A 15,565-nucleotide genomic window follows, 5' to 3' on the forward strand; every position below is an offset into this window, starting at 1 on the left:
AATCTTTCAATCCTATTGAGATTTATGTGACCTAATCTTAGGTGCCAAAGATTGGCATTTTCTGTAGGAGAAAACTTTTGTCTTTATTTTGAGTTGTTGCAGTTCTGAATATTTCAGTATTTAGAAGTGCCGTAGTTGCTAACAACCTTAGCACATAAAGGTTACTTTCTAAATTTGCAGAACAAATTTGAACACCATTCTTGTAAATAGACACTTTATCTATATTGAAATTAAGAGAATAATGTTGTTCAAGTAAACACTTTACAGAATTCTTCTTCAAACTTAAACTACATAAACATTGTTTAATAACAAAAAAAGGTTTTTGTAAAAGTAATCTAACGCCTTCAACTGCTATTGCTGAGACAACTTGCCTAGTTCCAACTCACATCGTCATCTCACCAGTCCCGAGTTACTGTCATGAACTAATTCCCTGAAAAGAAGAACAAACATGATTAGTGACCCCTAAATAAATTATTCAGGTCGAATCATCATTCTCCACTAAATAGGTTTCCAAAACTAGTAAATCATGCTTACTTTGTTTGACATTCTTTTTCTCTGCCAAATACTTAGGACAGTTTCGTTTCCAGTTTCCCTCCTGGTTGTAGTGGAAATATTTTTCTCTGGAAACCTTGACTTTTCAGCCCCTCTGGGCCGCAACAGGGTTAGCTTTATTCCCCCAACCTCCCTTTTTATTTTTTTATTTTTTTTATTGCCAGATGAAGAAGACATAAATTTTGTTCCATAAGTCGAACCTCCGTAGAACTTCTTGGAGGAAGTGACAACATTTATCTCTCCCTTCTGTTCTTTTACTTTCATTAATGATTGGTAAGTTTGTAATATATTAAGGAGGGTGGTCAGGTTGTAGTCTATCTTGTTCATAACAACATTACTATAGAACTGAATGAAACTCTCAGGCAAAGTTTCCAAAATAAAGCTAACCTGATTGACCTCATCGATGACGACCCCGTTCATTTCAGCCACATTAAAATGGACCATCGTGTTGAGAACGTGTTCTCTAACAGATGTCCCCTCTTTTATATGGGTATTAAAGCTAAACTTCTAAGCGTCATGTTTAAGCTGTGAGGACGGTTGTCCAAACATCTCATTGTTGACGATAACATATGTCAGAGGGTACATCTAGTTATTACAATCCATTGCAATACCAACCAACATTGTGCCTTTATACTCACCCTTCAAATGAGTGCCATCAACAACGATCACTAGACAACAACTCTTAAACCCTCTTAAGCAAGGACCTAGTGCCATGAACACATATTTGAAGTATTGGGATTCTTAGTTCAATCTTAGAAACGGTCCCCAAATTTTCAACCTTCAAAGCTTCACCATGAGCATGCAACAGGGCGTAAGATTCCTTCGGGGTACCCCTTGCAAGAGCGAAAGCATTTTCTTTTGCACGCCATGCCTTGTCGTAACTTATGTTCACATCATATTCCAGTCGTATATCCTCAATGCTATGGTGTGGGGTTTCAGCACGACCAACGCCGAACTTATCTTTTATTAATTGGCCAATTACAAACATACTAGCTCGCCTATAGTCATGATTAAGGACTTGAATCGAGCATGTGCGGGCAACTGTATATTTGTTGATCTTGGAAATGTCATAACCATCTATTCTAACTGCACGTATTCCCCACTTCATGTCTCGTGGATACATCAGACACTATAGTTTTTTTGTTTGATTTCCTAGCCTACAACTTGAAATTATTCTTTATGGCCAACAATGACAACCTCATTTTCACACCGTTCTTGCAAAAGAAAATTTGGCCTTCCTAAATATCCAATTCAGATGTAGACTGCGGTTGCATGATCATGTCTCCATTTCTCACAATACTCGCAAATAGTCGAACTTCAGGAGGACAACTCTCTTCTATTGCCTCGGTCCTCTGATGCACATTACCAATAAAATGACCAAAGTCATTATGAAAAATTGGGGTCGGAGTAAGGATAAAACCACCATTTTTAGTAGCCAGAGTCTCATTCATAAGGTTCTTATTCACGATGTTCTCATTCACAATGTTTTCGTTCACAACATTCTCATTCACAACATACTCATTCACAATATTCTCATTCACAACATTCTTATTACGACCCCGCTTTTGGCCATGAGTATACAAATCCCATGGATTCGTGTTGTCGTCTCCCATCGACACCGCTGATGGAAAAGTATCTGGTTCATTATTAATATCACCCACACATATTGGTCCACATTCTGCCTCTATGTCATCAAATTTTGCCACTTGATAGATTTTTTTAACACTTATGAATATCGGTGGTCTGTTACGATCCAAATCCAAAAGTAGAAATTTAACATTGTGGTCGTTCATAAAAAATACAGGAGGACATTCACAATCCAATTTATATCAGTGTTATACGTGCTAATTTCCATAAGGTCAAACAATCGATCCCTCAATTCACTATACTTCAATGTCATTGGCACTATAATATCCTTCAAACATTCTCCATTATAACATTGTTCCTTCTTATCCCATGACCCTCCATATTGAACAAACAGTTGCTTCTCGTCCATCATTCAATACACAAATGAATAAATTTAAAATTTTAGATTTTGTAAAACTCTCGTTATAACTCTCGCTACTTCCTCTCGTTTCTTCTTCTCTTTAACTATCGCTCTCGTTCATTTTTCTCCTTTAATAGATTGTACACGGTATTTCCTTCCTTATGTTGGACTAGCCTCACTCTCGTTTCTTCCTCTCGCCTATCTATAGTAGCATAATACCAACTCACAAACAACCATTTCCTATCACGACTCGTATGATTTAAGTAAATGAGAAACAAGGCAGTGCATGTGTTATACTTACTTGGAGTGTGAAATTTCTGGTATGTGTTGATTCAACAACGATTAGAACGTTACAAATTCGTATTTTTGGGAAATTTTGTAGCTAAATGTTATGGGTTTTTTTTAGAGAGAACGTTTTATGAGAATGAATGATACTCGATTCGGTCAAAATGTTTTGTTATCTTAGTGGGACTTAAGCGCGTATAACACATTTCATTAAGTTGATTTGAAAGAATTGTGGGTTTTTCAAAGTATTCAAAAATTCGTACAACGGCTATTAATTACATGCAAATTGGCGGGAAATTGATAAAGAATAAGATGCAGAAACGAGAGAAAAGAAGATGAAGTGAGAGGAACGAGAGAGTCAGACTGAAAATTGAGATTTAAAACGTACGATTTCTGTCCGAAGATGAACAAGAGGAAGACACGAGAATAAGAGGTAAAAAACGATAGGTATGCGCGAGAATCCTAGTCGAGTGCTTCCTATGGGCAATCCAACGAGAGGAATGAATGAGAAACGAGATGAACGAGCGAGAATTTGAGATGCATGCGTCTTCGAACGTTTTGAGGACTAAACAAATATTTCACACGTAACGAATGTCATCAGAAGGCCAAAATTTAAGCAGATTTGAAAGATGAGATAAATTTAGAATGAGCCTCAAAATTTGACCCATCCGTACGAAATTCCCGACTAAAAAGCTCAACCCACAAGTATATGCCTCGGTTAGAAGTGCCCATCTCCGGTTACGGTTAAAAAAAGAGAGAGAGAATAAAAAACTCGAGTCACGTTGGTTGAAGTGGCTCGGCAATTTCCCTCCAAAGCCCTAGGCCGCCGGTCCGGCCAACAAGGGGGTCGTTATGGCGCTCAGTCAGTGGATCGACGGCGATGAGAGCGCCTCGGAGATGCTTGCCAGAGTTCTCAAAGAACGAACCTCCTTGGTTGTTCCGCCTCTCCACAGAGTTCCTCTCCGCGTTGGCAATGTGGTCGAACTTGTTGGACCTTCTGGTTCTGCCAAAACGCAGATCTTAATCCAGGTCCAATTATCAAGTTCAATCTCTCCATTTGAACTTCTTGCATGATTTATATCCGATATATCGATAAAAAATTGATGGTGATTTACCTCGAAAGCATTTGAGAACAATTTGTGTGCCATTAAAGTTAGACCGCTTTTGTCTTACCAAAAGAAAAGTAGACTGCTTCTGTGAGCAGGCTGCTGTTAATTGCATTCTTCCAAAGGAGTGGAATGGGATCCGCTATGGAGGCTTGGAGTGCTCAGTGGTGTTCATTGACTTGGATTGTCGTCTTGACATCACAAGGCTGTACCAAGTTCTGAAGCTTCGAATTTTGGAAGCCATTAGCAACGGTGAGCTATTTGTGCCATTTAATTTTGATAAAATGTTAAGTTCAAGGTTATATTGACGAGCTGCAATTCTGCTTAATGATATCTCTTAATGTCTTGGGGTTATTTCTAGGATTTGTTGCGTCTTCGAATTTTATTATTCTGTACGCGCGTGTCTTCTTCTGTTATACATTTTAATATAGAGCAAGAGCTAGCCTCGATGACGTCTCTTTTGCTTGCCTGTTAAGAAAATAGCGCTCTCCAGTCTCCAAACAGAAATTTTGACCGCAAATAGTCCCTTTATTGAAAAAATAAAAGACCACCTTGGAATCATGTTCTCTCCCCTCTCTCCTCCCTTCCCGTGCCATAAACTGCTACCATGACACCTTTACTTGATCTGTCCAAGTTCCTGCCCACCACGTCTCGTGCAAAATAGAACAAAGCGATCTCGATAGAAAGAAAATCCTTTTCGATTGAAGTAGACCCAACCTCTCGAGGCACCCACATTGAATCTCAGAGTCTTCCAAAGACAAAACTTCTTCCTTATAGATTCACTGGAGTACATTGGATGGATCACATATACTCTTAAGTCCCTTCTTATTGCACCCTTGAACCAAAAATTCCTAAAAGAAATAAGCGTAGATGATCTAATAATTTGGATTAAGAAAATCTCCACAAAGTAGCCTTTTGGTTTCTTACTAGCCCAGCATAGATACACTAGTGATATGATTGGGGTGTTCCTCCTTCATCTGCTTTTTTGTGAGAAAGGTTGCTATTTATGGCTTGTTGAGGTGTGCACTATTTTATGTGTTCTTTGGGGGAGCAGAATAATAAGGTGTTTAGAAGATTGGTGAGGGATCCCATGTTGAAAAAATTGGTGAAGGCTGGAAGTTGATAGATGATAATTGAAGGAAGATGATAAGTAGAGGATGATCGGCTGGAAAGGGAGGACAGTACACAACGATATTAAAATCCTTACGAGGAAGTTGATGGATGGCAGAAATCAACGGTTGACAACAATTAGAAGAAGTTGTGAACAGTTGGGGCTTGAATAGTCAGGAGAAGGCTTTTTTTTTATAATAACAACTTTTAGGCACCCTTTAAAGAAAGGGACTCCAACTGTGCACAATATACCTAAAGAATAATTACAAAAGATCTTCGAAATCAAAGTCCACAAAGATACATGAAAGCAGGCAAAGGACCTAATCATCGAAGGATCCCTTTTCAAACCCCTAAACCCCCCCACCCCAAGATCCATAAAATCGCACACGCATGTCATAAAAGAAGGCCCTTCTACCCAAAAAGGCGGATTGAGGAGGAACTCCTCGATCATAGCACTAACATGACTGTGACGAGCATACATCATGCCAAACGTTTGAAGGAAGGACTCCGAAATATTACTTGCAAGATCGTAGTCAGGAGAAGGCTTTGCGTCAGTCACAAATGGAGGGAAGTGGGCTTTTGGTTGGATGGGTCTGAGATGAGCAACTGTAGTGAGATGATGGCAATGGGTAGTGACGATGACAATTGTGGCTTTCAGAAGCTAAGAATGGCGGGGAGGGAGGAGAGAGGAGGCTTCATATTTCTAGTCTCCTTAGCTTTCGAGAGAGCTCTTCTTTGGTCTTTACTTTTCTTTCAGAAGTTCGAGTTTTGGGGATTTTGTTTGTGGAGTATGTCAGTTGATCTGGTAGTTTTTTTTTGGAGGAGGATTTTAGTCAAGTTTTTCCTCATGTTGGTTATTAATTTCAATTGATATGCTCTGAGAAAACTTTATACTTAAAGGTTTATGTGCTAAAATTAGGGCTAAATTTTTCTAGGATCCTCAAGCACAGGAGATCAGGAAAATTTTGATGCATTACATGCTACATGCTTGAGAAGATTCTTTTATATCCGTTGCTATGACAGTTTTGAATTTCTTGCCACTCTCAAGGTAAGATTCTTCTTATTTAAAAGAAAGTTAGCCTTCTGCATGCATTTCATTCAGACAATTTTTTTATTTTTTTTAATAAGAAACAAATTTCATTGATAAGTGAAATAACAAAAAGATGAATGGATCTTATCCATAAAAAAATGAAGGGAGTAAAGCCTCAATCTTTGCCGAAGAAGTAGTTAAAACCATTTGTAGAAATGTTAAATTTACAGTAACTCTAAAGCTTATAGTTTTAGGTTCGATGGTGATTTAATATAGTATCAAAGTAGTATGTCTTGTGTTTGTACACTTTTAGTTTTCATGTCGTCTCCTCTTTGGGTGTCAGCTTTTTTTGTTCCTTGGAAGGTGAAAATTCTAAAAAAAGGTGAAGTTCTTTATCTGGTCGTTCGTGGACGAATCAATACCTTGGATAGGCTCTTGTGGAAGTTTCCATTATTGGGTCGTTTTTGTTGTATTTGTCGGAGAGTGGAAGAAGATTTAGATAATTTATTTTGGAGTTGTACTACGTTTACTTGGTTTGGAACTATTTTTTTGAGTGTTCGACATAGAGATGTCCACGGGGCCGGGGAAGCCTTCTCCGTCTCGTCCCCACCCTCCTATTTCATTCCCCTTCCCCACGAAATTCCCCACAGGGATCAGGGAGGGGATTCCTCATTTTTTTTTTTAATTTAATCATTTTTTAAAACAATTTTTAAATTATTCTCTACCAAATAATTTTTTACATTAAATGGGCCATTTCCAATATATTTTTTATTAAAAAAAACACTATAAGATTTCAGAATCTTAATAAAAACAATAATATTCTGCAATAGTCTGCAATAGTTGACTAAAAAATAAGGAATGCTGTCGGATAATTGAAAATTCTTTATTGATAAAAGGGCAACAAGAATGGGCTGGGTTTGCTTTATATTCCAGACTAAGAAGAGTAAAACAGAGTGTTAAAAAGTGGCTCACAGAGCATGAAAAATCATAGAAAATCAGAGAAGAAACCTTGCTGAAAGAAATTAGTGAAAGAGACCTCCAAGCCGATAGCTTTGAGAACTTTTCAGTAGAAGAAGATATGAGATTATCCTTAAAGGCTGACCTAACATCTCTTTACCAAATAGAAGAAAGAGACCTAATCCAAAAAAGCAAACTGAATTGGCTTCTTTTGGGTGATGAGAATAATTCCTTTTTTCATCGTTCCCTTGCAGCTAAAAAAAGGAAGAATCTTATTGCTGAATTATTCAACGAACAAGGATTGCCAACCAAATCTTTCAGAGAGATTGAAACTATTATATTGGATTTCTTCTCCAATTTATACACAAAGGACTCAGGTACTCATTCAGTTCCTTTAAATTTGGCTTGGTAAAAAGTCTCAACTGAAGATAACACTCATTTGATTACAAGATTCAACATAGCAGAAATTAAAAGTGCTATTCAAGCCTTAGGTAAAAATAAGGCTCCTGGACCAGATGGCTTCACAGTAGAGTTTGTTCTTCATTTCTGGAATTTGTTGAAGGATGGTTTTAGAGATGTCTTCGAGGAATTTTACCTCAACGGTAAACTCAACTCTTGTATTAAGGAGAATTTCATTTGCTTAATTCAAAAGGAGGAGGAAGCAGTAAGGATAAGAGACTTTCGACCTATAATCCTTTCTACTATTATTTATAAGATAATAGCTAAGGTGCTTGCGGAAAGGCTCAAGGTGATCATGCCATGTTTAATAAATTCCACTCAAAGCGCCTTTATCGAAGGAAGACAAATCTTGGATCCAATTCTTATAGCCAACGAGGCCGTTGAGGAGTATAGAGCTAAAAAGAAGTAAGGTTGGATACTAAAGCTTGATTTGGAAAAAGAAAGTACTCCATGAAAAAGGTTTCCACTCAAAATGGATATCTTGGATTATGGGTTGTATATCTAATCCTAAATTCTCCATATTCATCAATGGAAGGCCTAGAGGAAGAATATTGGCATCAAGAGGAATTAGACAAGGAGACCCCCTTTTCTCCTTTTCTTTTCCTTTTAATTAGTGAAGTACTTTCAGCCTTGATCAAAAGAATTCATGAAAAAAGTTTGTACGAAGGTTTTGTGGTAGGAAAAGATAATATCCATATCTCAATTCTCCAATTTGCAGACGACACTCTCTTATTTTGTAGAAACGACGATGGAATGTTAGAGATTCTCCGGAAAACTCTTACATTATATGAATGGTGCTCCGGTCAGAAAATAAATTAGGAAAAGTCAGCCATATGTGGAATTAATATTGAAGAATCCAAGCAAGAAGCCGTGGCATCAAGGTTAGGCTGTAAATCTGTACAGCTGGCTTTTTTATACTTAGGCCTTCCTTTGGACAGTTATCCAAAGAAATTAGACTTTTGGCAGCTGGTGTTAGACAAGTTTCAAGGTAAACTCGATAAATGGAGAAGGTACAACCTCTCAAGAGGTGGTAGAGCAACTCTATGCAACTCAGTGCTTTCAAATCTACCGACCTATTATATGTCTTCTTTCTTAATGCCAGAAAAGGTCATTTCTTCAATGGAAAGAATCATGAGAAATTTCTTTTGGGAAGGACATAAAGGAGGAAAACTAAATCATTTGGTAAAATGGGAGATTGTATAAAAAAAAGTTGAAGATGGGGGGCTGGCACTAGGAGGTTTAAAAAACAGAAATTTGGCTCTTCTTGCCAAATGGGGATGGTGTTTTTTCCATGAAAATTCTTCTCTATGGGCACAAGTAATAAGGAGTATTCATGGCAAAAGTTTTGGTGATTGGCACACTCTGGGAAAGTCCTTCTGTAGCCTCCAAAGTCCTTGGATTAACATATCAAAAAGCTGGTTGAAAGTAGAAGTCTTGGCTGTCCTCAAACTGGGAAATGGTAGCAGATTTGCTTTCTGGCTCGACTCTTGGGCTGGTAATTCACCCCTTAAACTCAGTTTTCCCTCTTTATTTAGAGTTTCTTCCAACCAAAATGGTTCTATTATGGACCATTGGGATTCACAATCACTCTCTTGGTCTTTACCCTTCAGAAGACTTTTGAAAGAAGAAGAAATACATGAATTTCAGACATTGCTTTCCTTGATTTCCAGCATAAAGCCTTCTTCCAGGCCTGACTCTCGATCTTGGTCTTTAGAAACAAGTGGTTCATTCACGGTAAAATCATTGTCTAACCATCTTGCTTTGGCCTCACCTATTGACACCCACCTTTTAAAAGCTTTGTGGAAGACCAATAGCCCTCGAAGAGTGAACATTACAACTTGGATCTTGCTGTTTGGATCCTTAAACAGTGCATCAGTTCTGCAACACAAGCTGCCCTCCCATTTTATTTCTCCGAATCAGTGTGTTTTATGTAAATCAGCAGGGAAAGACTTACAACACTTGTTCTTTGACTGTTCCTTCGCAAGAAATTGTTGGTTAGTCCTTTTTAAACCATTCAACATCAGTTGGGTGTTTGACTTTACTTATAAATAGAATGTTCAACAGTTACTCACTGGTCCTATCCTCAAAAAAGCCCCAAATCTGATTTGGTGCAATGCAGTAAAAGCAATATTAGTTGAAATTTGGTTGGAAAGAAATCAAAGAATCTTTCAAGATAAAGAACACACTTGGTTCTTCCGCCAGTCGCCAAACCTAATGCTTCTCAATGGTGTTCTCTTTCAAAGCACTTTGAAGCCTACTCACTTCAAGACATATGTTTGAATTGGCAAGGATTCATTTTCCCAGTTTGAATATGGTTCAAGGAGAAGGATCAACACTACCCAATTTTGAAGACTAAGTAGCTAGATTTTTTTTTATGATTCTCTTGTTTCCCTCTTAATTTGTATTTTGGCCATAAAAAAGAGGGCATTTTCTCTGTTTTTTCATTGTTCTGTAAGCTTTATATTTTCCGTCTTTGTCTAAGTTCTATGGATATGATGAGGAAGCTAAGGGGGTGTCAACCTAGTTGAGATGCCCGGGTGCGTCTCCTGATCCCGTATCTTGTATTGATCCTATTCAAGTACACATCTCTTGTACTTTCTTTTTATGAATTAATATAAAGATTGTTTCCTTTTCAAAAAAATAAAAATAAAAACAATAATATTCTATATGAAAAAATAGAATTAAAATATTTAATCTCATAGTTACTAAAAGTTAAAATTTAAATGTTATGATATCATAGCCTAGGCTTAACTTAAATATTAAAATATCTATATCTTAGAAATGTAGTAAAATATGAAAAAGTTCGGATGAAATTTAGAAAATAGCTAACTATTGAAGCTATTTTTTAATATAAATAAATAAATAAGTATATCTATATCTATGTATATATAATATGATTTTATTATATATGTATAAATACAATGAGGAGGGGTGGGGGTAGGGTTAGGGAATACATTCCTTGTCCCCCTCCCCATTTAGCCAACGGGGAGAAAATTCTCCCCGCTTCTTCCCCCATACCTGGTGACCACACGCAACACTTTAATACACACTAGCAGGGTAAACCATCAAACGACAGCACGCAAGTAGGATTCCATGTATATATAATTCCCTAAAGGTTTTAAAACGACATACCTGGCGATGACGAAAGATCCATTTGTGGCCATAAGGAACAGATTAGACTCACGATGTAAGTCAGTCTACAGAACCTAAAACTTAGGCTCTGGTACCAACTGTAACGACCCTAATTTCTTACAATATTCTAGGATGCTACTTCCTGCATGCATAGACTCAATCGTACAATGTCTTTTAAATCATCAAATTAAAGAGCCAAAATTTTTATTTAATAATGCTCAAATGAGCAAGGATGGGAAAACATAAGTAAATAATGGTAAATAAACTAAAGAAAAAATAAAATAAAATAATTTACTGGTCGGGGTACCCCTAATTTCTACTAAAACAAATGTTAAAAATTAAATAGTCAAATAATAAAATTAATATATTTTGCATAATAATGAAAGACGCCTAACTCCTAAACTAGAATTTCAAACATAATACTATATGCGGAAGCAGTGAAACGTCCTAATGGCCAGGTCATGGATCTCTCTTGTCATTCGCCAGCCTGTTGTTACTCTTACCTGAAAAATAGGGAGAGAAAAGGGTGAGTATAAAAATATACTCAGTAAGTGGTTCACTACTGGGCCCACTCAGTGACCTATTAGTTTATCCATTGGACCAAAAATGCACAACGACATCATAAACATAGGCATAGGCATAAGGGGCGAACCTGAAGGCACGCTTTCATAAGTAGTGACTCAAAGGTCATTGCATAATTACAAGTGGTGATCCCAAAAAGGACACCGTACTTAAACATAGGGTGTGGCCTGAAGGCTCACACATGCGATGTGCATGGCCCAATGGTATACTAACAGTCACAAAATCTCATATGGGCATAAGCTTACGAACATCAGTACATATTTAAACATAAACATACAATCAAGGTCATGACTCAACATTAAACTTTAACCCCATTCCCCATATTTCCATCAACTGTTTCAGCCTACTCATAATTCATACATCAAGCCTTAGCATATTATATAACTCATACAGCAGTACTCACTTCAGGCCTTAACACATTATATCCATGCTTCAACCTTATCACAGTATCCTTCAATCCTTACATCCATATCCATCACAACAAGAATAATTCAAATTCAACTTATCGAATTCAGCACAACACCCATAGCAGATTTCATATATGAAATAAAATATTTCACAGCAGGCCTAACAACAGCAATTCAGCAGTAAACCCCTTACCTCAAGATAACGCACTGTCCCAAAACAAGACCTTACTCCGCTTGAAAAGTCCCTTCACCGATACACATTCCTGAAACCAATAACAAATTAGCCCCAAGAATCCCCAAATGACAATGGGCTGCCAAGAAAACAACTTACCTTCAACAGACCGCTCGGCTGGACTGCCGCGAATCGACGACAACCGACACTATTCCGGTGCACAAAACGAACGAGGGATGCTCTGACGCGCGTTGGGCTTCGACTATTGACGTGCGGTGGACGAAAAGCGGCGCGGAAGAGGCTCGCGCGGTTGGGCCTCGCGTGAAACAAAAGCAGACGGTGCGGCTTGCGTCGGGTCGAACGGCGGCGGATCGGAAGAGGAGACGACCCGGCGAAAGTGACTGTAGCAAGGGGGGGGGGGGGGCGCTGGAGGAAGAAGAAGAAGGAGGAGGAGAAGAAAGGAAAGGGAAAAAAGAAAAACCCTTTTTAATTTTTTTTTTGCCCTTTTTGCACGCATCCCACAGCCACTTAAAACCCTACATCTCTTCTAAAAATAACCAATATTTCCCCCCCCTTTCATTTTTTTTTTTACTGAATAACTTTGGGACGTTACAAATACAACAAAGAAGGGAGAGATGCTACAACTCAATTTATCATGCGTTGGATTTATCAAGCAGGTATTCCCTTGAATACAATTTGGTTGAAAAGTTTTCAAATAATGATTGAAGCCATAGGACTATTTGGACCTGGGTTGATACCTCCTTATCATGAGGCTAGAGTGACATGCTCAAAAAAGGAAGTAGAACATACAAAAAATTTAATGAGTAACCATGAGGTTGAATGAAAAAAAAATGGTTGTTCTTTGATGTCTGATGGGTGGATTGATAGAAGAGATAAAACCCTTATAAATTTTTACTGCATTCTACAATGGGGACATTGTTTTTGAAATCGATCAATGCATCTTCATGCATCAAAACTGGAGAAAAAGTATTTGAACTCTTGGATAGCATGGTGGAAAAGATAGGAGAAGAGAATATTGTCCAAGTTGTGACTGATAATGCCTCGAACTATGTCCTAGCTGACAAATATTTGGAAGCAAAGCGGCCACATTTATATTGGACACCACGTGTTACCCACTATTTAGATTTGATATTAGAGGACATTGGGAAGATTGATCAGATCAAAAGATATCTTAAAAGGGCTATAGCACTAAGTGGTTTTATTTATAATTACTTGTACGTACTTAACATGATGAGAGGGTTTACCAATCAACATGAATTGGTGAGACTGGCGGTTACATGTTTTGCAACATCGTTTTTGACCCTAGCAAGTATCCACAGGAATAAAGCGAACTTGAGAAAGATGTTTATTTCTGAGAAATGGACGACTTCCAAATGGGCAAAAGATCCAAAGGGAAAGAGAGCAGCCGACATCGTTTTGATGCCATCCTTTTGGAACTCAGTGGTCTACACTTTAAAGACATTTGACCCATTAGTTCGAGTACTTAGATTTGTCGATGGTGATAAACCTGCAATGAGATATATCTATGAGGCCATGGATAGGGCAAAAGAGGCCATTAAAAGTGAGTTTAATGATAATGAGATGAAGTACAAACCAATTTGGGAGATCATTGATAGAAGATGGGATTGTCAACTTCATTGACCATTACATGCTGCTGAATATTATTTGAATTCATCACTTCTCTATGACCACAAGGATAGAATTATTCAAGATGTTGAAGTCATGAGTGGTCTTCTTAAAGTTGTGCCAAGATTGATACCATCTACTAGTGATCAAAATCAATGCACAGTGGAATTAGAGTTATATTCTGAAGCTAAAGGCATGTTCGGCATTGACTTAGCAATCAACACGAGGAAAGTTAAGATGCCAGGTAAGGACATTCCCTACTACATTAATAGTGTATATAAGTATGTTATTTTTAAATCATGTCAAATGTGTGAACAACATCATGGTGGGCTCTTTTATGGTGGTAGTACTCTAGTTTTGCAAAAATTAGCCATGAGAGTCTTTAATCTGATGTGTAGCGCTTCTAGGTGTAAGCGCAATTGGAGTGTTTTCGAACATGTAAGTGATCATTTTGTTTTCTACATTATTAATTTAAAATTTAAAATAAATTTCTAACTCCATATTGGTTAATAATCTATAGATTCATACAAAAAAGAGGAACAAGTTGGAACAGAAGCGCTTAAATGATCTCGTTTATATAAAGTATAATCAAGCACTTAAAGAGCGCTTTGATTTAAAGGATCAACTTGATCCAATCTCCTTAGATCATATAGACGAGAGTAATGAATGGCTGGTCGGAACATTGGATGAAGAAAATAATGAAGCTGAAGTTGACAATGAGCTAGTTCTTGATGACGACGACCACACATGGGAAGATGTAGCTCGTGCTAGTGGCATTAGAGAACCCTTCACGTACACTAGATCAAAAGGAAAGTCAACTGCCTCTGCCTCCACTTCTAGAGTACAAAAGCAAACACCAACTATACAAGTGTTTAGTGATGAAGATGAGGACCACGATGAAGAGGAATTAGACATTGAGGAGGACGATGGCCAAGGGGGAGCAATAGGCGAAACCTTAGATTTAGATGGGGATGATATTGAATTTGACGTTTGATCATGTTTTGAACTTTTACTTTTAGAGTTTTGTTCACTTTTATTTATTAGATTACTATTATTAATCTTTGAGGCTTTGATATTTGTATATAAATTTATGTTCTTCTTCTACATATGTTATATATTTATTTATTTAATCATTGCACCTCGCTTCGCTCAGGCGTCGTCTTTTTTTCGCCTCTCGCCTTGAGGCAATCAAGGGACTTGTCGCCTTGAGGTGCGCCTTGCGCTTTGAAAACACTGTCAGTGACTAGTGGAGGCCCTTCCTCTAGGTTGCTCCTTTTTGTGGCCTTTGTTTTTTTGTATGTCCTTGTTTTCTTTCATTTTTTTCTCAAAATAAAAGTTGTCCTTTTATTAGAAAAGGATATAGTTACATAGAAAGGGATAGCAACAATGCAACATTCTGTATTGGTCTCTCTTCTCTCTCCTTTTGCTACTTGGGCTTTTCCCCTTTCTATTTAAATCTAGGTATAGCAACAATGCAACATTCTCTATTGGTCTCTTTTCTCTCTTCTTTTGCTACTTGGGCTTCCCCCTTTCTATTTAAATCTTCGGGAAGTCAAGATCTCAAGGAGTGCTAGAAAGCACTTAATTACAAATACTCAATTGATACAACTCTCAAAGTTTAGGGTTATAAATTGATTTTTTTCCTAAAAAGTTATTGACCTGCAGTATAACAAAATGTTAGAAAGCACTAAATTACAGAGAGTCAACCTACCTCCACAACTGAAATCTCTTCGACTAGCCAATTTCTTCAATAATTTACTCCATGATGGGCCACCAAAAGAGGCAGTTTTAAAGTGACCTCCTCGTGGTAGACCAAGATAAAGGAAGGTAAGGATTCAACCTTATAGTGAAGCGTGGAAGCTACAAGAGACGGCTTTGTATCTTCTTTATTTAACCCTCAAATGGTAGATTTCTCCCAGTTTATTTTAAAACCTGATAGGCATTCCAAAAACCTGATGGTTGTTTAAAATTTCACTGCTTTTCTTCTAATAAAATTCCACTTTCTTGATCAAAATATCCAGCACTTTAAGTTTCCTTTTTTTATCAGCCGCTGTGCTTTTTTTAGCTGGCTCTCTACAATTATGTGTGTCCTCCATTGTATAAAATTCGTCTGTATAATTCTTTAGAGCTTTTGGATTT

General features: G+C 37.5%; 1 protein-coding gene and 1 pseudogene across 4 annotated transcripts in view; both read left to right on the forward strand.

The window, feature by feature from the left end:
- Positions 1-3,441: 3,441 nt before the first annotated feature.
- Positions 3,442-15,565, forward strand: part of XRCC2 (homolog of X-ray repair cross complementing 2 (XRCC2)) — a 38,096-nt gene continuing 25,972 nt past the window's right edge. For all 4 annotated transcript variants that reach the window (XM_039035912.2, XM_039035913.2, XM_039035914.2 and 1 more), the window contains exons 1-3: positions 3,442-3,853; positions 4,029-4,182; positions 5,976-6,088. In XM_039035912.2, coding sequence (XP_038891840.2) covers positions 3,677-3,853; positions 4,029-4,182; positions 5,976-6,088 — 444 coding nt within the window. In that variant the 5' untranslated portion in view covers positions 3,442-3,676. The remainder of the gene's footprint in view (positions 3,854-4,028; positions 4,183-5,975; positions 6,089-15,565) is intronic.
- On the forward strand, positions 12,435-15,560 carry LOC150034944 (uncharacterized; annotated as a pseudogene).

This window comes from Benincasa hispida, chromosome 7 (assembly GCF_027475165.1).
Source record: "Benincasa hispida cultivar pf3 chromosome 7, pf3_genome.v1.1, whole genome shotgun sequence".
NCBI lineage: Eukaryota > Viridiplantae > Streptophyta > Magnoliopsida > Cucurbitales > Cucurbitaceae > Benincasa > Benincasa hispida.